The 23,942-nt window shown below is 41.6% G+C and overlaps 1 protein-coding gene across 1 annotated transcript in view; it reads right to left on the bottom strand.

Annotated features, from left to right (window-relative positions):
* Positions 1-550: 550 nt before the first annotated feature.
* Positions 551-23,942, bottom strand: part of Dsg3 (desmoglein 3) — a 32,340-nt gene continuing 8,948 nt past the window's right edge. The window contains exons 3-16 of the mRNA XM_060377639.1: positions 23,420-23,551; positions 22,352-22,507; positions 21,774-21,918; positions 20,993-21,159; positions 19,999-20,127; positions 19,316-19,501; positions 15,417-15,688; positions 14,408-14,547; positions 12,719-12,946; positions 10,802-11,056; positions 7,836-7,978; positions 7,494-7,557; positions 4,799-5,022; positions 551-3,777 (exon numbers count right to left, since the gene is read on the bottom strand). Coding sequence (XP_060233622.1) covers positions 2,965-3,777; positions 4,799-5,022; positions 7,494-7,557; positions 7,836-7,978; positions 10,802-11,056; positions 12,719-12,946; positions 14,408-14,547; positions 15,417-15,688; positions 19,316-19,501; positions 19,999-20,127; positions 20,993-21,159; positions 21,774-21,918; positions 22,352-22,507; positions 23,420-23,551 — 3,054 coding nt within the window. The 3' untranslated portion in view covers positions 551-2,964. The remainder of the gene's footprint in view (positions 3,778-4,798; positions 5,023-7,493; positions 7,558-7,835; positions 7,979-10,801; positions 11,057-12,718; positions 12,947-14,407; positions 14,548-15,416; positions 15,689-19,315; positions 19,502-19,998; positions 20,128-20,992; positions 21,160-21,773; positions 21,919-22,351; positions 22,508-23,419; positions 23,552-23,942) is intronic.

Below are 23,942 nucleotides of genomic sequence, written 5' to 3' on the forward strand. Positions count from 1 at the left end.
AATTATTTGGTTTAATACCTTATAATTATGAAAGGGTTTGAAGTTCTCGCTGATAAGTGCTTGAGACTGCTGTAGACTTGTTCAATGTTGCTGTTTTATGTTATTATTTACTTTTTCTGTTTTTCCCTTCCTTCCTTCCTTCCTTCCTTCCTTCCTTCCTTCCTTCCTTCCTTCCTTCCTCCCTCCCTTTCTTCCTTCCTTCCTTCCTTCCTTCCTTCCTTCCTTCCTTCCTTCCTTCCTTTTTTCCTTCCTTCCTTCCTTCCTTCCTTCCTTCCTTCCTTCTCTCTCTCTCTCTCTCTCTCTCTCTTTCTTCCTCTCTTGTGTGTGCAGGGTGACATGCATGTGCTGTAGTGTACATGCAGAGTTCAAAGGAAAATTTTTGGTTCTGTCCTCCACTATGTAGGTCCCTTGGATCAATCTCAGCTTGTCAGGATTGGCATCAAGTCCTTTCACCCACTCATCCAAGTTACCAGCTCAGTCATGTGATTTAATATGGATTTTTTAAAAATGTGTAATATGTGAAGTCAAAAGATACTTAAAATTTCTGCTTAAAGCCATTTTTATTTTTAATAAAAAATACAGATACATTGTTACAAAACAATGAGAACTTCCAGGCCATGCCAAAGAGCAATACATTTTCAAACTTAAAAACGCATTAGATTTTCATTTATATAAGCTTTACCACTGTGACCTGGTTTCCTCTGGATTTTAATAATGCCACCAAATATCCATTCTTTGGGGTTATTTTTCTAAACTTTTGTTTGAGACAAAGTCTCATGTAGGAAGGCCAGACAAGTGGCTGAGGATGAGTTTGAACTTTTTTCTTGCTTCCGTCTCTCTTGTTCTGTGGTTATAGTGTGTGCCACCAGGCCTGGCCCCAAATTTCCATTCGTTCAGTTGGGTTTTAGGAGCTAACGTCAAAAGGCTTTGGGAAACCCAAGTCTACCTTTGCACATTGAATAAGGGTTGTTTAATCTAACACTCATGTATTGCTAATTTTGACAATGATGAAAAAGCTAAAGCACAGACAAGTGTCTGGCTCCGGGTCAGAGAACGTTGCTGTGTAGAAGCAAGGGGCGGACAGCTACACAGGTTGGGCCCCTCCAACCTGACAGGCACACTAAAAGCCTTGTCTTGGAAACATGGCTGCTTAAGCTTGTTTGTCCTCCTACATACTTTCCTGGTAGCCACCCTTCTGGCAAAGGAGAAGCTACTAGGATGTTTGCTTCAGCCTCTGTAGCTTTAGGCTCTATTTACTTTTAGGAAACTGGAAAACAATTTTAAGCTTTTATTATTAAAAAAAAAAAAAAAACAAAAACAAAAAAACTATCTGCTGTATGTGGTGGCTCATGCTTATCATCTGGAGGCTATCAGGAGAACTACAAGTTGAAGGTTAGCATAGTCAGACATAGCAGGTTCCAGGACAGCCTCAGCGGCAATAAGACACTGTCTCAAAAAAAAAAAAAAAAACAAAACCAAAACCAACCAACTAATAAACAACAAGTCAATATAAAAACAATATAAAAAACATAAACAAAAACCTGGAAAGGAAAATTAAAAGAACTACTTTTCATACAGCTAGAAATAATTGAGCTAACAATGGCCTTGGGGAGATTTGGGCTGAGACAATGTGGAGAAGCCGGTGAGGTAGGGTGTTCTTTGTGGGCTGAAGGGCGGGGGTCAAAAATAACCAGAAATGACTAGAAGAACTGCATTACTTTTAAGGCGACTCTCAGGAAATCTGGTCTAAATAAGTGGTTTTCAGCCTGTGGGTTGTGACCCCTTTAGGGGTGGGGTGGTAGAATCCAGTGACCCTTTCACAGGGGTGGCATATCAGGTGTCCTGCATATCAGATGCTTACATCATAGTTCCTAACAGGAGCAAAAGTAGGACTGTGAAGTGACGACAAAAACAGTTTTATGGTTGGGGTCACCGCAGCCTGAGGGAGCGTATTGAAAGGGTGGTAAGTCACATGACTTCCCTCATGCACAGCATTAAACTGCTGTAGCTGTCCAGTTCCCCTTTTCACTTGAGGATTATTTCACTGTCTTCCTAAAATGATACACGTCCACGCATTCCACTACACGCTATGTTAGTTTGCAGCCCTTTAAGGTTGGAAGGGAAACCTTGCTTTCTACACCCACAAACCCTGCTAGGCGTTGTCTGCAAACCTCACTGCACATCTCACGTGGGTCATTTCTGCTCCCTGGCACTTACGAGATAAAGAATGACACAGGATTAGTTTCCGAGGAGTGTCAACGAGGGAGTTCACTGTATTTTTCTTGGGCTGGATCAAAATACACACAAAATATTACTTACATTATACTAAACTCTCTTACATGTGCTGTGATATCTGTATTTCAGAACTGTCTTATTATGAATATACACAGAATAGATACAGCAAGTGAAACATGTTCACTCACAGCCCTGGGCTTGAGTAAAAGATATGCTTTGAGTTCCCTCTCTAGGAAGACAAAAACATCTGATACTTTTGTTCCAAGCTGCTGAAAAAGCTTCATCAAGCACCTCAAAATTCCCATCGTTATTAATAATACTCTCATATCCTTATTAATGACTAGGTAACAGAGATAGAAACTTGAACTCCAAGAAAGAAGCCAACCTACTAACCCTCACTGCATTTTAACGTGACAGCATCTTCCTTTGGTGCGGATAACACAGAAATGTAAAGATGCTTAGGAAATCTCCCTGTCTAATATCTTAGATCATTTTTGAAAATATACAGGTTTACTCTTGATTGAAAAAAGAGTCAGAGTTAGAAATGACAATATATCCAGCTTTGGTAGATAAATCAGAATACTTGAATTATAATCATGATTAGAGATTATTCACTAAGACCCAAATTAGTCCAACACCACAAGCTTTGCTAGATCTAAAAAAAAAAAAAAAGATATTTACGTACAAACATCCAAATTTGCCTGGTGTGTTTTTTACGGTTTGCTTTGGTCATAGATGGGAACAGGTTTCTTTTGTATAGAGCATACTGTACGAGCCTCGAAGCTCTGTGGGGGCCATAATGCTGCCAGAGGCACCAGGAAGGGGGCAAATGACCCTTTCTGTTACGGTGACATTCTGGGTGACATGGGGGTCAAAGGTGGCAGTGGTGGGCTGCACAAAAGAACCCGAAGTTGAGTAAGTTTCTGTAAGCAAGTAGTTACCAAGCTGTAGAGGGTCAGGAATGGCAATGGCAGGATGAACAGACCCAGAAGTGGACAAAACAGAAGTATCTTGATTGCCAGGCAAGGTGTGGCACACTTTAGAACCTGACTGGGTAACTTCCAGATTGCCTGGCAAAGTCTGGTACCTGGTAGAACCTGACTGGGTAACTTCCAGACTGCCTGGCAAAGTCTGGTACCTATTAGAACCTGACTGGGTAACTTCCAGACTGCCAGGCAAAGTCTGGTACCTATTAGAACCTGACTGGGTAACTTCCAGACTGCCTGGCAAAGTCTGGAACCTGGTAGGACCTGCCTGAGGGACTTCCATGGAGCGAGCGCTGGCGTCAGCCCTAGAACCACTGTCTTTAGGGCCCGGCTTTGCTTGCTTGGCTTCATCATCAATACCGAGGCATATCTCTGCAAGCTTTTTAAATTTGGGGCCAAGGGACTCCAAGAAGTTGTCATCTAGGTCGTCGGCAATAATGCTGCAGGAGCTGAGTGCAGGCGAGCAGGGGGCAGCATCCTCGCCTTCGTCGTCGTAGATCAGTAGGCAGTCATTCACCTCCCGCTCACTCTCTTCCTCAGCATAGGCGAATGATTTCTAAAGATGAGAGGGAGGAGAAATGGACCTTATAAACACCGCTGGATCCTATTCATGAAAGCCAAGGGTGGGATATAAACTCCCACATTAGGTACTCTTCACGAGTGATGAAAGCGTTCTTCATTTTATTTGTTTGGTTATCTTTTTCCTCTGGATAGCTGAAATGTTTTAGTTTATTTATTTTTATTGCTAGATGTTTTTAGTTAGTGTTCAATATAATGGGTTTATGACATTTTCATGTACATATATCCTTTACCTTTGACTATATTTAGACCTGCCTTACCCTTTCTTGCTCCCCATCTCCCCTTTTCTTTTCCCCAAATAGTCTCCCCTCAGCTTTTATGTCCTATTTATAAAAATATAATTAAATATGGATTTTTGCAAATGATAGAAAATTTGAGGTAGTTTTGTTTTCCATTACATCTCCATGTTCCCCTCCTCTCTCCTATTTTCACCTTCCTTCCTTTTTCCAAGTAGTCTCCTCCTACTTTCATGTCATAGATAAACTTAAATCTAGATTCTACATATTAGAGAAAGCATGATACATACCTGTCATTCTGAGTCTGGCTTCAGGAAATAGTCTTTAATGAACGCTCTTGTTTGGGGATTTGCCACTATGGCTGAGCTCAAAAGGTCTAGCTTAGCCTTTATGTTTTTAGTTCTTGATTTTATCTAGATTTTAGTCTCCATAACAACTGTATACGATGCCTGGAGTTTGTCACTGGGCTGTTTGGTCTTTGTGCTGGGGTAGCGGCAGCTTTACCATCATGCACTCAGACAGTTTTTACCCCATGGGAACTTTGCTAAGTTTACTGAGTCCTTGTTGGCTTGTCTTGTGAGTTTCAGCCAGTGACTCAGTTTTGACAGCCACTGAAATTGCCTCATTTACTTTGACAAGAGGAAGCTTACCTTTTCCCTACATTTCAAAAAGCATAGAAAAATGAATCTCAAAGCTAATGCATATAATCAAGTAACCAGATTTCCTATAACAACGAAGCCCGACAGTTTCCTACCCAGTTACCTGAGAAAAGTAGGACCCGAGGAAAGTCATGTTCACTGGTCCAGCAACGTAGTCCTTCAGGGTCCCTCCAGTGGAATGCCTTGTTCTCATCGTTCCCGAGTGACCCAAGTGGCCAAGTGCCACTGCAGCACTTGATCCAGTAGCTGCTCCCACCTTGGTGGTCATTTCCATCCCTGAAGTACCTTCCACCACCGTTCCTCCAGCATATGTGTTTGTACAGACTTCTAAAGACAGGAGAGAGAGAGATAGCGTTTCTAATATTTCCTGTTACGACTTTTTTAAAGCTCCTGTGTATGCATATGTGTGTGTTCATATATGACATATATATGTGCGCACGTGGAAGTAAGAAGTCAAATTTGGGTGCTGTTCCTTAGGGCACTCTCCATCTTCTTAGAGTCAAGGTCTCCCACTGGCCTGGAACTTGTTAAAGTCTCTGTGAGTCCCAGCGCTCTGCCTCCGAGAGCTGTGATTATGACCTTGTGCCATCATGCTTTGCTTTTTCGTGAACTCAGGGCCTCATGCTTGCCCTGTAAGCGCTTGACTGACTGAGCTAGTTTTCCAGTCCCTAAAATCCTTTTTATTCTTGATGCTCACGAACAGTTACCATGCAAAGCAGAAATGTGGGGGAAAGCACAATGATGCAACTGGGGTAAGAACATTCTGGTGGGCCTCTAAGAGAGTCACAGAGGGGGCACGTGGGCAGGTGAAAAGCCTTGAAAACATGTCAACTAAAAAAATAGGTTGTCAGTGGCAATAGCCAGAAACAAAAACTATGAAGGCACATGGGTCAGGGAAGAGCCAGGGAAAGCTTCTGAACACTTGAGTTCTCAGTCAAACTGTCACAGGATTTCAGTGTAGACAATGAAGAGTGGGCCTCTATGATGTCACCACGTCAAGTAACATGTCAAGACACATGGTGTCCAAGGAAAAATTAAAGAATTTATGACCATTTTCCCTGTTTTTTTTTCATATTATGCTTTCCTAGATTATTTACATTGATTTTTACTTTTACCTATGTGTATATGGGTGTGTCTATGTGTGAATATGGTCATAGGTATATGGATCTCCACAGGAGCCAGAACAGGATGTAAGATCCCCTGGAACTGGAGTTTACAGTGTTAACTACCCAGCAGGTGCCAGGAATTGAACTCCAGACCTTTGGAGGATGAGCAAGCACCCTTAACCACTGACCCAACTCTCCAGCTCTCATGCATTCTTTTTTACAGACAATGCTGAGTTTAGTTTTTGCCAGATACTGGCAGATGCGAATGGGTATTAGAAAAACTGCTAAAGGCTGTCATGTAACTGGAGATAACATGTGCAGATTCTTGCTAACTATAGAATTGAGAATTAAATTCCTGTGAGTGCCAGGTCTTATTGCTCACTAGTTTATAGTGCGCTTCTGGAAGTGAGACAACCTGATTAAAGTTTTTGCTTGGTAAATAAGAAAATATAACAAATTCTCCTAGATGCCAGCTTCACGCCTTCATGCTACCTCGTGACCATGTAGAACTACTAACTGTACTCAAGTCAGTATATAGTTCATGCTGTTATACTAGGAAGAGGGACACACACACACACACACACACACACACACGTGGGGATGCACACGCGTCAAGCACAGATGTGCTCACTTGAGACTTGACGGCAAACATGACCCGACCTGACGTGGCAATAGACAGAGTTAGTGGTGGGTACAGCGACTGCTTACATTTTCACTTACAGTTTTCTAATGCTGTAAAATACTTCCTAACTAAAAATTCTTAATTAAGGGCTGGAGAGATGGCTCAGAAGTTAAGGGCACTGGCTGTTCTTCCAAAAGACTCAGGTTTAGTTCCCAGTACCCATACAGCAGTTCACAGCTGTCTGTAACCCCAGTTCCAGTTCCAAGGGATCCTATGCCCTCTTCTAGCCTGTGTGGGCAGCAGGCAAGCACATGGTGCCCAGACATACATGAAGGCAAAACCGTATAAACAAAATAAAATAACAAATTCAAGATGTTTTAAAGTGCTGGGTGCGGAGTCACACCCCTGTAATCCCAGCACTCAGGGAGGCAGAGGCAGGCAGATCTCTATGAGTTCGAGGCCAGCCTGGTCTACAAAGTGAGTCCACGACAACCAAGGCTACACAGAGAAACCCTGTCTTGAAAAGAAAAAAAAAAAAAGAAACAAAGAAAGAAAAGAAAAGAATATTTAAAGTTAGTAGGTAGTTGCCTGAGAGCTATGCCAACTTCAATTTATTAAAGTTTGAATAAAGAAAAAAAAAGGCTTTAGATTTTTACAACAGTGACATCAGTGAGTGAATTGACTTAAGAAGGGCAGACTGATGCCACAAAACTGGCTAATTCACAAGGAAATATTAGGCCAGCTTCTAAATTCAGTGGCAATATTTCCTGTTATGTGCACACATGTGCAATTATTGATAACTTGTAATTTCGACTAGTTCTCCTTTGATCCACCCTCGCTTTCAAAGATAAATTTTGAAAATTAATTTCAGCTACTTGGGAGGCTGAGGTAGGTGGATTTCAAGTTCAAGGCCTGTCTGGGCAAATCAGTGGGACCCTGTCTCAAAAATAGAAAGCATTAACAAAGAGCAGGATCTGTATGTCAGTGGGGAACACTTGCTTAGCATCCATGAAGCCCCGAGTTCAAATTTCAGTAGAATAGGTAACCAAGCAAATTTGATGTTTACTCACCAGAACTTTCCATAAAATCTGCTCCGTTGGTCGTGACAGGAGGAACACAAATATTTGTGATTTCCTGTAAGTTATGTTAAAAGAAAAATACATATGTTTCAGAGAAATGTATGTAAAGTGTGGCCTCTTGTAAGTGACAACATTCCGATTCTTCTAGGAGTGGCCATTTTTAGGATGCGACTCTGTTAAGCTGAAATCCTAAAAATTCCCATCCTTAACAGCCTCAACTCCACTTAAGATCAGTATGTCTCTCCATATCCTCCTATTCCTCTTTCATATTTCAATATGAATCACTTTCCTGCTACAAGACCACAGAAACTATTTTATAAACCCGGTCTTCACCTTGTCTTCAGGCTGGGCTCCTTCGATTCCCCACTGATGGATTGTTCCTTCTGAGCCGTCGGGCACTGGGATAAAGCCACTTGTTGCTGCTCCTCCAATGGGACCTGCCCCACAGTCACAGGTCAGCAGCAGAAGCGGGGCCACTGGGCAGGGAGACAAACAGAAGGTTTGAATCCATTGAGACCTATTTGATGTGGCAATTGTCAGAAATGATATAAAAGCAATACAATAATTTAAACATTAAAAGGAATATATTTAAAGAAATCAAAATCAGTGTCTACAGAATACAAGTTAGAAAGTAAAACAGTAATTTTCCAATGATCAGGAGCTGAAGGAGGAGGCTGGGCCATTGTTGGAGGATTTGTTCAGTTTCTCAATCCCTTTCAATAATACACTTTAAAATAATTGTATTTTGTACATATTGAGTGTATATATTGTGTCTGGTAAATATGCACACAACTATAATACCCCCATAGCCAATATTTTAGGTGATTATGGTAATACTTTAGCAATCTGGTCTTTAGTAACTTCTTAGTAAACAGCAATTGACCAGCAAAGTACAACAGCAACTAAAGACGGTTTCATCAATGGCTATCAGTACACCGTGTGTGTGTGTGTGTGTGTGTGTGTGTGTGTGTGTGTGTAATGCACGTGAGGATTGGAACTGTGAGGTGGTAGGTCTTGGAACTCAGGTGCCTGCAGTCTGTGCTCTTAGCCTCAGAGGTCCTATCAATGCACTTTTGGTTGTTAGTCGAGAGCCCCTCGCTTAGAAGGTCTTCCAGCCGTTGCGTTGTTCTTTCTACTAACAGGTTAAGGAACACTCCTTTGAAAACATTTATTTCACATGTGTGGGTATTTTGCCTACATCTGTCTCTGTGTGCCATGTGCATGGCTGGTGCATGCACAAGCCAGAAGAAAGTGTCAGATTCCCCAGAACTAGAGTCACAGGCAGTTGTTAGCTACCGTGTGGGTGCTGTGAGTCAAATTCAGGTCCTCTGGAAGAACAGCCAGGGCGCTTAGCTGTCGATCCATCCATCTCTTCAGATTCACAGTTATGAACCCTAATGCTTGACCTGTCCACTTAGAAGTGGCTCACTAAAGGAGTCAGGGAACACAGTCTCTAAGTCAGGCTTCTAGGGTTTGAATTTTGGATGCACTGTTCTCCGGCTCTGTGACACTCCAGTATGTTATGTGATCTTTCTTTATTCAGCTAACTTATCCATTGAAGGAGGATATCTTTATAGTGGTTGTCTAATAGAGGAAAAGACAGTGATGAGTGCTATGAAGACCTGCTAGTGTTGCTAAAATGAACTCTATACAAATTGAATCAGTCCTATGTTACTATAAAATCAGGTCGAGTTACAAAGTAGATGGGACATAATTCGTACAGTATCTTGAAATTTAATATGGCCCCTATATGAATTGTGTTTCCTTGCATTTATCTTTATATATTTTATTTTTAACAATGTGCATCTGTGTGTCTCTGTGTAGGTATGTACATGTGAGTGCACATGTCTTTGAAGGCAAGAAGAGGACATTGGATCCCTTGGAGTTGGATTTATAGGTAGTTGTGAGCCAGCCATAATATGTGCTGGGAACCGAACTCAGGTTTTCTGCAAGATCTGCTTGCTCATAACCCCTGAGCCACCTCTCTGCCTCCTAAATGATGTTTCTAAAGACAGTTGAAGTAGAATAAATATACCATTTTTTTTATCGCTAGTATTTTGTGATTCAGTAATAAACTAAAGAATTATTGTGAATTTATTAAGAGCTCTTGTTTATCCAACTCCTTTCAAAGTTCCTTTAAATAGAGGACTCTTACATTTGATTAAGGAGATTTTGAATAAAGTGAAAGTTTCCAGAAATCTGTCTACTGAATTAAATTAAATGTACATTTATTAAAAGGCAGTGCAGGCATGCAATTTTTTGAGTGTCTTCACTCTTATGTATGAACATTAGAAAGTTTTTAAAGGAATTTTCTAAGTGTGAATGTGTATTTCATGAGTGCCTGGGAGTTATGGATGGTTGTGAGCCACCATGTGGGTGCTGGGAATTGGACCTGGTCCTCTGCTAGAGCAACAAGGGCTCCTAGATGCTGAGTCTTTTCTGCAGCCCAGGTTTGAGCATTCTAAATGGACACACACTCTGTCTTGAGGACTTGCTGGTTAAACAATAAATCCCCAGAGCCTGAGTTCTATGAATATGGATCCTCTCTAAAGTTATTTGACCAGCATTTTTTTTAATTTTAGGACCTCATGAGACTTGTATATGGATCTGAGATGTTTAAGCACATCTTAGAAAGCCCATGCGTGTGAATAAAGGCGTGGTTTTAAGTGTGAACATTATTGACTGAATGTAGAGCATCTTTGTGATTTCTTTCGCTCTCTCTTGTCCCCCCTCCTTCAAATGTGTGGAATGTGCTCGTGAGTACACACCTGTATGAGTGTACCTATTGAGGCCGGGGCAACCTTGGATATCATCCGTTAGGTGCCTTCCATTCTTTGTTTGGGCAGGGTCTCTCAGTGTCCCAGAGCTTTGCTAAGTAAGCCAAGTTAGCTGGCCAGGGAGCTTATGGAATTAGCGTGGCTCTGCCTCCCATCTTGCTATGGCTCTTATTACAAGCATTCTCCAATACACGTGGCTCATTTAGGTGGGAGCTGGGGGTTGAAGTCAGGTCATCATGCTTTGTTGGCTGAGCCACCTCCACAGCCCTGGGTTGTTTTTTTTTTTGTTTGTTTGTTTGTTTTGTTTTTTTTTAAGTTTGCATCTATGATTTGTTTTTCTATATTTAAATTGTTGCTAAATGAGAAGCTATAGACATGTCAGAATCTTCCTGCAGTTTTTTTCAGCTTTCCCAATCAGGCAACTAGAGGACAACACTTCTCACATTGCACAGATGAGCGCAAAGGCTCTTGTAAAGGGTGTCCCTGTCATGGGCTCTGGAGGACATATATTAGCTTACTCACACAGCAACATCAGGAGTCCTAGCAGGATCAAGCCAATGGCAGCAGGCCCCAGGCTCCAGGATGACTCTCCATATACGATAGGCCCCCTGCTCGGGGTAGGTACTCTGCACATGCTTCGGTCATCACACTGACACACTGTCAGGGTCAAGCCCTCCGGTGAGTCACACAGCCCTCCCTCGCTGTCCTTCACGATGACTGGGACACTGTATACCCCTGGAGACACCTGCTGTTGGGCTTGCAGAAGTGCTGAGGTAGCTATAAAAAAATAACACAAAGCAACAGTGAGACTTGGCACCTTTCGCTCTTAAACAGTTTGTGACAACAGTGCTAGCACTGTCTTGGGATCCTGGTCACAAGCGGCAAATCTAGTGTGGTTGGGGCAGTGCTGAGTGTGAGAAGAGGTTCGGTTGGGTCAGTCTGTCCATCAGGAATGTCCAATCCATGGCCTGTGGACCACATGTGGCCTGAAAGAGGTTTAGATGCAGCCCAATACAAAAATTGTAAAAGTTAATTAAAACATTAAGAGATTAAAAAAAATTCTGATTGCTTAGTTCTTGAAGTCTTTAGAAGACAACGTCATAGCGTTGCATCAGGAATCACACCATCATGAAAAATAAACAAACGTATGTTCTTGCAGCCCGCAGGATCTTGTGGTTACAACATTGTGGGTTAGACACCCTATGTGACTCAAGACAGTTCTTTATCTAGGGGGACCCAGAGAAGCCGAAAGGTTGGGGCTCTCTGGTGCCCCATTCTTTCCATTCTTTCCTGCAGTCTGACAGGTCCATTGTTCTCCACAAGGTCTCAGCCCTATACTGCTTTCCCACTAGAGAGGATGTCAGGTCCCTGTCCAGGCCTATGTCTGCAGCGACACTCCCAAGCACGTGGCCTCATGTATGCCGTCAAACTTCTATCTGACTAATTGAAACCACTTTTGACTTTGGGCATATTCTCTCAAGTGCTCCTATTGCTTCTCATTCCCAGAGCTGAGGGCCTGGGTGACAGGATTCCTCATGGTGGGGCCCATTCCTATCAGACAACTGGGCATCACTTGATTCTCGCTTTCCCTTTCTATATTACCTCTTCCTAAGTGTGAAGCCTGGCAGTGCTGCACTGTTTGAACTGCTCTGGAACTCACAGTGCCCTTGGCATCATGTCATGGCTATCGAGTTTGCATTGCCCAATCTCACTCACTTCAATCACCCCCATTCCACCACCCCCAGGGATTGACCCTGGGACCTGTGATTGCTAGGCATGGACAGTGCCACTGAGCTGTATTCTCTCTATATGCTCATTGACCATGTATCTATCTGGTAAACTCATTTGGAGTCCAATGGTACGCGTAAAGTTTGGAGCTATTCCTTTAAATAGGATCAGAAGCGCCAAGGGTGGAAGGTCATGCAGAGCAAAATCTTTGGTATCTCTGGTGATGGCTAACATACAACAGCAGGATACCAGGTAGCGCATCCATGAAAGGAAGCAAGAGGGTTAGAAGTGGCTTGATGGTCACTGTATAGCCCAGAAAGGGAGAAGATTTTTATTAAGCCTATGAGACTTTTGAAAAACACAGAAAATATATAATAAACATGGTACACTTTAGGAGGAAACAAACTCCCTCTTTTTCATTGGCTAGTGGGTTTGTAGATGTCAGTTTACCATGCCGTCGAGGTCACCTCTTACACGGCAAGCCCCAGCCCAGGCTGGGCTGCGCAGAGAGAGCCTGTCTCAACGATGATGCTAACTAACCCACAAAATCGTAAGTGGTCCTAGAATTTATATAATCCCTCTTCTCTTCAGAAGAGAACAGAACAGTTTCAAATGAATGCCGTTCAGCTTTTCATAGTAAGGTTCATATTCCCCTGGAGACGCAAAGCACCAGCAGTTCCTGTCTGTGGAGACGAGTTTCCTCTGACTCACCGTTCACTGTTCTGATGGTCCACAGGACTGGCAGCTTTAGCGGCTGATCCTCCAGCGACATCGTGTAGGGACCAGTGTATCTCCCCCTGTCCAGGGTTTTCACGGAAAGGAGCACCGATGGTGAGGAGCTACAGAGCTCCTCTTTCTCGAGGACAACTGATGGACAGTTTTCCTTAAAGCTGGGCACTTCAACATACACAGTGCCTGTAGAGGTCTTGCCGGTGTTTTCTGTAAGAGTTATAGTTGAGCGTTAGAACTATACAGAGAGGAAAGCACAAAAAACACCTTTAGTTTCTCTCTCACGCTTTCTCTCTCTCTACTCTTGCTCTCTCTGGCTCTCTCCCCTCCTCTTCTTCCTTATCACTCCATTCTCCTTCCATTTTCTTTCTGTATTTTTTTACCTTGCTTTCTTTTTTTTTGTTTTCCTCCCTCCTTTCTTCCATCTCTCTCTCCCTTCCTCTCTCCTCCCCTCCCTCTCTGGCTGAGGACTCCCGCCTCAGCCTCTGGAAAGGTAGGTAGGTGTGTCACTGCATCCAGCTTAAAACAAAAGGAATATTTTATGTTTCTTTTATTTATTTTATTATTTATTTATTTATTTATTTATTTGCTGCCAAGTTTAAGACAAAGCATTTGGAATCAGTAATGATATTTATTACTTAAGACTTCAAAGTTTGCTGCACATGGCTTCTTAATCCCAGCGCTCAGGAGGCAGAGGCAGGTGGAACTCTATGAGTTCGTGACCAGCCTCGACTACATAGTGAGCTGCAGGGCCAGGTCTATAGAGTGAAGCCCTACTTCAGAAAACAAACAGCTTATTGGAGAAAATCCTAAAATGCTGACAATAAAGCAACAAAATAAAGCCCTCCTTGTGGTGGGATGATAAATGAGTTCTGCTGCTTTCAGTGTTAGGGGCAGTTTACCAAAATGTTAATATTTCTGATATTTATTACACTGAGCCTAAATTAATTTTATATACGGGAAAACACATACATTCTATTTAATATTATTTTAAAACATTTCAGGGGAGAAAATTTTATTGTTTAATGATGTAAGTCCATAGGTTTTACATAGGGAACTCACAACGTGAGCTTACATTTTGAGTGAGATTTGTTGATGGATTGTCTATAGAAAATTTTTCTGGTCTTTTAAAACTCAGATTTATTTTTTGAGTAAAAAAATTTCTTCTGAGGTTAGAGATATGGCTCTGTGGATGAGCACACTTGATGTTCAGGCATGAGGACCCAGGTTTGAATTCTTATCACTATGTAGAAAGCTGGGGCTGCTGTGTATACACCTCTGTGTGTACAACTCGGCCTCTGGGGCCTGCTGGCTGCCAGCATTGTGCCAGTTTAAGTAAGATAGTCTATTCCAGGTGACTAAAGCACACACTGACTACACTGGACTCTAAGCATCTTTTTCTGGCCACCACAGATGGGCATATGCAGCCCCCCTTTTTTCTCACCCATAGTAAACCAAAGGGACTGTATGGTTTACCAACTAAGCAGGGAAGTGAAATTTCTTAGTTTCTCTTAGCTTTAAGTGTGGAATCTCAGACTAATGGACCAGAGTCCCTAGATAATAATCTTTAGTGATAAAGTAAATATATAAAACGGTTATGACAACCTACTGTGAAAGAAGTGCTATTTGAAATAATATTTCATCAAAAAAACGTGGAACTATTTTTCTTACCATCTATGGCCAGAACCTCAGCTGAGATTGTCTTGTTAATTATGAAAGTAGAATCTCGTTCAATGTTTTTGGCAAATTTGATCTGAGCAGTTTTTGAATCAATAACAAGCAAACCACCATCATTGCGACCCAGGACATATCTGTTTTACAACAGAAAAAAATATAAAATGTTATTTACTTAATAAATATTATTTTTATGTAGTTAACATATTTATGCATGATCTAAATGTTGTGTATGTACTTATAAAAAAATATCAAGGTGCTGGAGAGATGGCTCAGTCTCAGGAGATCTTGCTGTTGTAAGAGAGCTGGGTTTGGTTCCTACTGCCACATGACAGCTCATTTCCAAGGTATCTGATGCCCTCTTCTGGCACCTTGAGTAACTGCACACACAGTGCACAGACACTCATGTGGGCAAAATAGTCATGTACATAAAGTTAACATAAATAAACTTTATATAAAAGTAAAAACAGAAAATTGACAAGACATGGATGAGTCACACTTAATAATCTTTATTTATGCATTAGTCTGGTTAGTCAGATTTTGGCCATGAAAGATACAATAGAACAAAGTAAAATAAGCTGTGTGCCATTGTTCCTTATACTCTGGCCCTTACTCTGTATGGTGCTTTATGCTTCGGCCGTTATTAACTTTAACTGTTCTTTGAGTTGAGCCATAGTGTCTTATCTCACCAGAATTCGCTCCTGTTATGAACACCTAATCTTTTGGAAGACTCAAATATGAAGTTCCTTCCTGATTCCGGAGAGACTAAGGCATTCTTTTTTTTTTTTTTTTTTTTTTTTTTTAGTTTTTTACATGCATATTATTTTTGCTTATGGCAAAATATAATCTAGTAAATTATGTGTGTATCTGTTCTTGGGTTATCTAGTTCCTTAATATCACCTCCTTTGTACCTCTGTTTTGGGCAACTCATTGACTGAGCACTGTGTTGTAATTGCATAGTGATGAAAACCAAACCAGGACTCATAGGATATAAAACTTGTCTTACCTGACAGATGAGGCAGCTTTACCAGTGTCCTCATCAATAGCTTCATATGTTCCTAGGATGTAACCAGCCAATTTGCTAGTGCTAACTCCCTTTTGCACAGTAAATGTCTTGGAAGATGGACGGAATGAAATTCCTTCTTGGACGTTGATGACTTGAATTATGACTGGAGTTGGCTGCACGCGGTACTGAGAGATCACTGACTGGTGGAACTCAGCTTTGTTTTTGACGGCAATACTAAATTGCATGTTCTGTGCTTGTTCATAATCCAGAGCCTTGAGTGGAAAACAAATTAGACAGAAGGAAGTGTCACAAAAGACAAAATAAAACACACACAGTCTGAAAGACCAAGAGATAGAACCATCTCTGCGAGAAGTGGTGAACAGGCCCTTCTATTTATGTAGAGCAAAAGCAGTTTCAGATGTCACTGTAATGTCAAATAGAGAATGTCTTAGGATTCTTGACTCAAAAGACTATTTGGGTAGCATGTTTAGAAAACACAGTGTTTCCCTTCCAGACCATCAGAACTCCATTTAACATCAAAATTTTTAGGCTAGGGGACAGACAGAACTTGAAGAATCCCTAGTTTGTGGTGGTAACATATCTCAGTCAGGCCTTGATTCTGTTCTGTGCTAGCTATGCGTTGTAAAGGGCAGAGTTTGAGTTTTCTGATCCTCAGCGTTTCACTTTTAAGTATTATGTGCATTTTATTAAGACTTTAACCACCATGGTATCTAAGCAGATGCTGAGACTCATAGCCAAATTTTGGGCAGAGTGCAGGAAATCTCATGAAAGAAGGAGGGGGTGGAGATAGAAAGATCTGGAAGGGACAGGAGCTCCACAAGGAGAGCAACAGAACCAAAAAATCTGGGCACAGGGGTCTTTTTTGAGACTGATACTCCAACCAAGGACCATACACGGCAATAACCTAGAACCCCAGCACAGATGTAGCCCATGGCAGCTCAGTCTCCAAGTGAGTTCCCTAGTAATGGGAACAGGGGCTGTCTCTGACATGAACTCAGTGGCTCACTTTTTGATCACCTCCTCCTGAGTGTGTGTTGGAGGGCAGCCTTACCAGGTCACAGAGGAAGACAATGAGGCCAGTCCTGATGAGAACTGATAAACTAGGGTCAGATGGAAGGGGAGGAAGAACTCCAATATCAGTGGACTGGGGAAGGGGCATGGGAAGAGAAGAGGGAGGGAGGGCAGGATTGGAAGGGCATGAGGGAGGGGGCTACAGCTGAGATACAAAGTAAATACATTGTAATAAATAAAAATAAAAAATAAGGCAAAAAAAGAGAAGTTTATTCTTGGGGTTGGAGAGATGGCTCAGCAGTTAAGAGCACTGCCTGCTCTTCCAGATGTCCTGAGTTCACTTCCCAGCAACAAAATGGTGGTTCATAACTATCTATACTGGGATCTGATGCCCTCCTCTGGCATGTAGGTGACCTACAGATAGAGCACTCATCTACATAAAATAAAAAAATAAGTGAAGAAGAAGAAGGAGGAGGAGGAGAAGGAGGAGGAGAAGAAGAAAAAGAAGAGGAGGAGGAGGAGGAGGAGGAGGAGGAGGAGGAGGAGGAGGAGGAGGAGGAGGAGGAGGAGGAAGTAGTTTAGTCTTTTTAGTGTTGGCATTTGAACCCAGTAGGCAAGTGCTCTTTCACTATGTTACTTTCCAGTCCTTAGCTTTTCACATCTAAAACCAAATCTTACCACACCAGGTTGTTGTGAGACTGAACAAATTAAGTCCTGTGATACATTTGTATAAAGAACAACTATGGCTGTTCACAAACTATTCATTGAATTCATGTATAGTAATGCCTTTTAGGACTTAGATAGACTTCCAGGCTCTAAAGGTCAACTACCTCCTCTTGGTGGGCAAAAGACTAACTAAGTCCTTTTACAACAGTGAGCAGTTGACCCAGCTCTTCATAGAACTAGTTTTAAGTGTTTTTCCTTATCTTTACTTTATTTTCTAATTAAGGAGTCCAAAGTTAGCATTTTTTTCATTCATTAGGCTCCCCCTCCTCCTCCTCCTCCTCCTCCTCCTCTTTCTCCTTTTCAGGAGGAAATGCTAATTTCTGCTTAATTTATTCACCAGTAGAATATTTTTTAAGGTAAGGGAGCTGAATTTGAGCAGCTGCAGTGACTGCTTCTGAACACTTTTGAATGCCCCATGTTGCAGAAGGTGATGTGAGTGAGCTGGCGATGCCATAGGGCCCTGGGCACCATTGTGAGCAAGGTCTGCTATTTCATTTCCAAAGACATTAGTTGGTTATCCACCTAGATGGCATGTTAGAATCACTTTGGTTAATTTAATACACATTAGGATGAGGGCTTCCCCATAGATTCATCACACAAATCTATTTTGTATTCTAGCAAGAAAAAGCTGCAGGTGACTGAAAGTGCTGTCAGGATTGAGGGCTGCCACTCAGCTAATGAGAGCCAGGGGAGGAGTAAAGAAAAGAGTAAGCTGTCTAACTTGTTTCTTAAAAAAAGTGCTAGACTAATGGCAACAGCGGCCAGAGGGGATGGGCAGGGGACACCTGCTAGACAGTACTACAATGGTGAAAGAGGGAGGGAGCAAGGTCAGGTAGGAGACAGGTGGTAGAAGGCAGAGGTAGGCCATCATTCAAAGGCAGCTTCTAGGCAGAACTTGATGGCTGGCTGAATGCTGGGAGGATACGCCACCGTTCAAAGATGACAGGCAGGTGTTGAGTTTGGGAAACTGAATGACCCCAGGACATAAAATAGGGAGTCACAGTGTTGTTGGAACTTTATAACAGAGTCCTTGTGGGTTCAGAACCTGTAACACACTCTATGAAACTCTTCCAGATGTCTCTTTGTGAAGAGAATACTATTACTGCATATTCCACCAGACCTAAGGTGTTTTGGTTTTTTTTTTTTTGAGGCAGGGCTTCTCTGTGTAGCCCTGGCTGTCTGGAACTCACTCTGTAGACCAGGCTGGCCTTGAACTCACAGAGATCCACTTGCCTCTGTCTCCTGATTAAAGGTGTGTGCCACCACACTCGACTTCAGACTTAAGGTGTTAAAGAAGCCCCAGAATGTTCCAAAACCTGACTCAAAAAATATCAGCAGAGAGTGGGTATCTGTTCAGGTCTATGCTATTTCCAGACACAGCTGTCCTGACAGAATTCCAGATGGAGAGTCTGTCATGTTGAATCAAAAGCTTTACTCACTTTTACCTAGCAGAATTTGTTAGCTGTGCCCATTTTTCTAAAGAAATTGCGACTTCTTTCTGTGATGACAATAGCTAATGTATTTAAAACAGGTCAACAAGTTTCCAAGCCCCAATCATCTCTTCTCAACTCCAACCCAATAGCAAAGAGTGAATTTGATGAATGGGTAAAATGTCTTCGCTTTCCTGTCCTGAAAGCATGCAAACTCACTCGTGTGTATGTGTGTGCATGGATCTGTGCATGTGGGCATGTGTCTGAGTGTATCTGTGTGTGGTGTGTTTTTGTGTGCATGTGTGTGGTATGCATGGTGAGCATGCAAACTCACTCGTGTATGTGTGTGTGTGTGTGCACGGATCTGTGCATGTGGGCATGTGCATGTGTCTGAGTGTATCTGTGTGTGGTGTGTTTGTATGTGCATATGTGTGGTGTGCATGTGTATGGGCATGTGTGTGTGTGTGTGTGTGTGTGTGTGTGTGTGTTCTATGGAAAGTATAGTAACTTGGAAGGAAAAAATATTAGTTTATCAAGAGAAGTTGTCTTTCTACAATAAAGCTATGATGATAGTAAAGTACATGCTATCTATCTTGCTGAGTTTTATATTTTTAGAATAATGGAGTGGTAACGTTATTAATGTGACTTGTGGGGCTAATTGTTTGAGTTACTACAGAATATTTTTACCCACTAGGAAATCTCAAACCTTACCTTCACCACTTTCAGGATTCCTTCATTGGTTCTGGGATCTGTTTCAATTTCAAACCAATTCCCATCGTTTCCAGAGGTAAAATAATACACAGCCAACCAATTATCTGTGTATTCTTCATCCCAGTCTACCACTTGAAATCGGAGTAACTCAGCATTTAAAGTATTTTCCTCAATACGCGCTGAATACTGAAATGGAGAGACACAGGAATTAAGATTCAGTGCTAGGAGCTGTGAGGGCAACCTAGCTGCAGAATCGTCTGTCACTCTGCCCATTGCTATGGTTGTGTGGCTGATCTGGCTGGCTAGGCAAGTGAGGATGTCTTCCCTCTCTCCCTTCCTCTTTCCCTCCCACCCTGTGTCAGCCATCCTCCAAAAGAAGAAGATGGTGTTCAGTCAAGAGTGGATGAGTTTCCTGCTAGGACCCCTAGACAAGTGCTCAAGGTTTGGCTTTAGGGTTTGCCTAAAAGAATTATATTTATTTTTAATAGTATTAAATGTGTTCTCAAATGTGTTATGTGTTAATTCACACTGATTCCTTAATTCTCACATTTTAGCTTATTTTTTATAAAGTAAAAAAAAAAAAGCACAGAAAATTAAAAACCCAAAAGATAGGCAATCAATAAATTGGGATGCTAGACTATTAAGCATATATAAAAATGGTTCTTCAAGGACAATTGGTCCACCTGAGATTCTCTTAGCACCGGGAAGTTGTCGTTGACATCTTTCACTTTAATGCTACATTCACATTGAGTTGATAGTCCTGTGCCATCATTGTCTGCACCACTCACGACCAGGTGGTAGCTACTAATTTGCTAAATTGGAAGAAAAAGAAAACAAAGGTTAATTGTCAATGATTATGAATGACCAGTAGTTGCTTTCCATGGACAAGATAGTGAAAACATTTAAGTTCATGAATCATGGTTCACGCACACTGTTAGTTGTCCTTGGCAAAGAGGGCTCAAGATGACTGGGCGGAAGTGGTATGGGGCTACAAGAGGTGTCCTCTTAAGTAAACCTCTGAAGGTAGTGTTGTGGACTCAGAGCCAAAGAGAGGAAGGAAGGAAGGAAGGAAGGAAGGAAGGAAGGAAGGAAGGAAGGAAGAAAGGAAGAAAGGGAGGCTATAGCAATGAGAGGAGACATGATTGTCTGGAGAAGCTCACTTGTGGAGTTTCCCTACCAGTCAAGTGGAAAAACGATTTATGCGGGGAAGTCAAATGCATCCGAGTAGCCTGCTCTGGCCATGGTGGTGGGACAAGAGAGGAAGAGATTCTTTGGGATTTTATAAGTAGAGGTAAATTTAAGTAGAGCCATCTAGAGAAAAGGTATGCCACCGAAGTTTTGTGCCACATAGAAATCTCTTCATTGAAGAATTTTCTTCCATTCTTAGGAATTAATCACAGTGCAGTCTTTGCTTCTATCCACCAGTGTCTTCCTTAATACTCTCCTTTGAGCTGTTGTGTAAAAGGCTGTAGTCACAGGCACACATGCCACTACAACAGAATAATACCCATGGAGACAAATTGCCCAAGATTGATTGGCTCAGACAAAGGCTGGTAGCCTTTTCCCTACTTTTTTTTTTTTTTTTTTTGTATTATCAAACAAAATGGAGGCACCTCTCTTGGGTTGCTTGCCATCAAACCCGTTAGTTTTTTGATGCGTTCAAGCAACTCACTTTACCTCTCGATCAAGAGAACTGGTCAAAGTGCGGACTTCTCCCGTGTTTCTGCTGATGAGGAACATGGGCATGCCTGCAGGCTCCTGGGAGACGATTTTGAAGGCAATTTTAGAGTTCATGTGGTTTGGCTCATCTGCATCCGTGGCATTTAGGATCATTACCAGGGAATCTAGAAATATAGGACAATTGTCAAAGACACATAAAGTCCAACATTACATTCGCACTAAATAGTCAAAATAGTTTAGCACTGATTCCTATTTAAAAAAAAAATCTTAAAACTACCTGTATGCTTAAAAAAAACCTGTCACTGTTGCTGTCTCTTTCTAGAATTTGTTGGCTTTCAGTAAAATGTTCCAATGTTCCTTCAGGCTTTATTGGGGCTATCTTCTGTTTGCAGTTCTTCCCCACACAGATGTATCTGTATGTTTTTTTCCGCCAAATGACCAAAATAATGTGAATATATCTCTTCTCCTTTTGATTGAAAACCACTGAACTTGTGCATCCAGGCTGCCTTAACAGTCTTCTTCAGCTTTGTGGCTCATCCATAGGCTATGTACCCAGGCAGTAACTTCTTGACAGGACTATAATCTACACATACAATTCTGATGGGCAATTATTAAGAGTTAACTACACATTTTGGAAAGGAAATCTCAGACTGTTGTAACGATTTTTTGCTGTCAAGCTACTGCGCAAACTAACAGAACAGTCAGTAAAACTGACATGATGATGCATGCGGTTGAAAGATACATGGATTGGAGGTGGTGTGCGTTGTAAAAGACTTACTTGAAGCACTGTTTTCTTCAATTTCACCCTTGAATAAGGTTTGTGAAAACACTGGAGCGTTATCATTAACATCTAAAATTTTTACTGTTAATATGAGTGGTCTTTCTACATCTTGTCCCAGGGCATTCAGAGCTCGGCATGTGATCTAGAAACACAGGGAAAATATCCATAATCACCATGTGGAGTCAGCTAGCATATTATTATTACTCATAGCAATTACACCAATGTTGGCACGTACAGACCTTAATGAGCAAAGAAGGAAAACATTTCCCTCAAAGTGTGGGCAAAGGCAAAGGTTCTCACTCTTGAAATTGGTTCAATTGTCCTTTCCTTTAAGCTGCTGTATTTTTGGCAGGATGAAGTTCTAGAAAGCTATGTGCTAAATAAATCCCAGCCCTCCCTGGGTACTTTTGGGCTATGTATGTCAGGAACATGAACCATAGCAGAAAGTTGTTGGTAGTGAAATCAATACTCTTTGTTGGTAGACTAATCCATATATTGCCTTCTCGTGTAAACCTACCAGTAGAAGAGCTACCTTCTAACTTCACAAAGTACACAAAGAAGGACTGAGGACTTACCAGGAAGCTTGGGGTTTCCTCCCGATCAACTATGGCTGTTATGTTGATATCACCACTGTTTGGGTCAACAACAAAGATCCCAAAAGGAGGCTGATCAATTCCCACCCCAGAAATTCGGTAGGTAATTTTCTGGCTTGCTTGGTAATCTGAAGTGATCTGCAAGGAAAAACGAACAAACAAACAAACAAACAAACTAACTAACTAACTAACAACAAAAAAACTGGCTTAAATGTCAGGCTGACCATTGATGAATCTTCCTCTGCCTCCTCCACCTTCACCATCTAAAGCCATCTGCTCACTTGGTTCACCCTTTCCATCACTGTGCCATTTACTTCTTACTTCTTCATTGGAGAGTAGGACTAAGAAATAAAGTACAGCTGTTCTGCTCACCAGCATGGAGCAAGAGTGACTGGTTATTTTGGCTTTAGAGTTTCTGTTTGGGGTGTGGTGCCATGGTGGGAGGGTTAAAAAGTTGTAAGAGGACCGGGGGCTTAGTCTTGAGAAGACTTCTTCTGGATGCAAAATTCTTACTTAACATTTTAGAAAGGATGCTTCTCTAAGTTGGAAGAAGTGACAGTGAAGGGGGAAAGAGAAAGAATAAGGTAACAGATGTTAAAAGTATGTGCAGATGTGAATTGGGTTTTAGTTTTATAATTTTAAAGCTATTTGACAAAAAGAATAGTACAATGCTCATGAGACAGCTCTTCATTCAGCCTCAGTAGTTACCTAGCCGTGGCCTATCTACTCATCTAACCATCACTTTTCTTTTTTTATCCTTGTTTAGTAGAGTTTGCATATACACCCACTTATACATTGAAACGAGCCGATATATTTCTTAATCCTACTTTATAACTCTAGAGGCTATCATTCCTATATTTTTAAATTTCTTATTTTTTTTATATTTTTACAATTTCTTTTACTATTATTGTAGTTTTTGTTGGAAGCAGTAGGTCTTTGTTCTGTGGACTTCTAAGGCTACATATTTCTAAGTGGAACTGCTATAGTGTCTTTAATATCGATGTAATACATTTATTCTAATGCTCACACTGCTCTGTCAATACAACTTACCTTGGCAATTGGGTTTCTTTTCGAGTTATCTTCTCTTTCTCTGCAGGGTTTTGCAAATTTCACCCATTCACGCTTGTACCTCCTTTTGACCTGCTGCACTGCTGTTCTATCTTCTCCGTGCTGTCTTCCAGGCTGTATTGAAAGAAATCCACTTTATCACATACATGGCTGGCAGTCTTTGCTTCGAATTTTGGCCATAGAGAGGTACCTACCCTGAGGAACTTCCCATTTCCACTTTGTGACCGTTTGCTCATCTCTGATACTTTGTCAAGAAGCAGCATTAAACAGGTCATTACAAAGCTATGTGATTTTTAATATTAGCATTTGATCGTATTTGATTTTCTCCCTTGACTTGTTAGCCAGACATAGTAGTGCATGTCTGCAATCAAGAATTAGTGGGTCTGATGCAGTAAGACTGCCAGGACTTCAAATCTAGCCTGGTCTATATGGTGAGTACCAGCCTAGGCAAAGGCTACACAGAAAACCCATTCTCCAAAGAACAGAGCCAACCAACCACCCAACC

Source organism: Meriones unguiculatus, chromosome 2, assembly GCF_030254825.1.
Source record: "Meriones unguiculatus strain TT.TT164.6M chromosome 2, Bangor_MerUng_6.1, whole genome shotgun sequence".
In the NCBI taxonomy this organism is placed as follows: Eukaryota; Metazoa; Chordata; class Mammalia; order Rodentia; family Muridae; genus Meriones; species Meriones unguiculatus.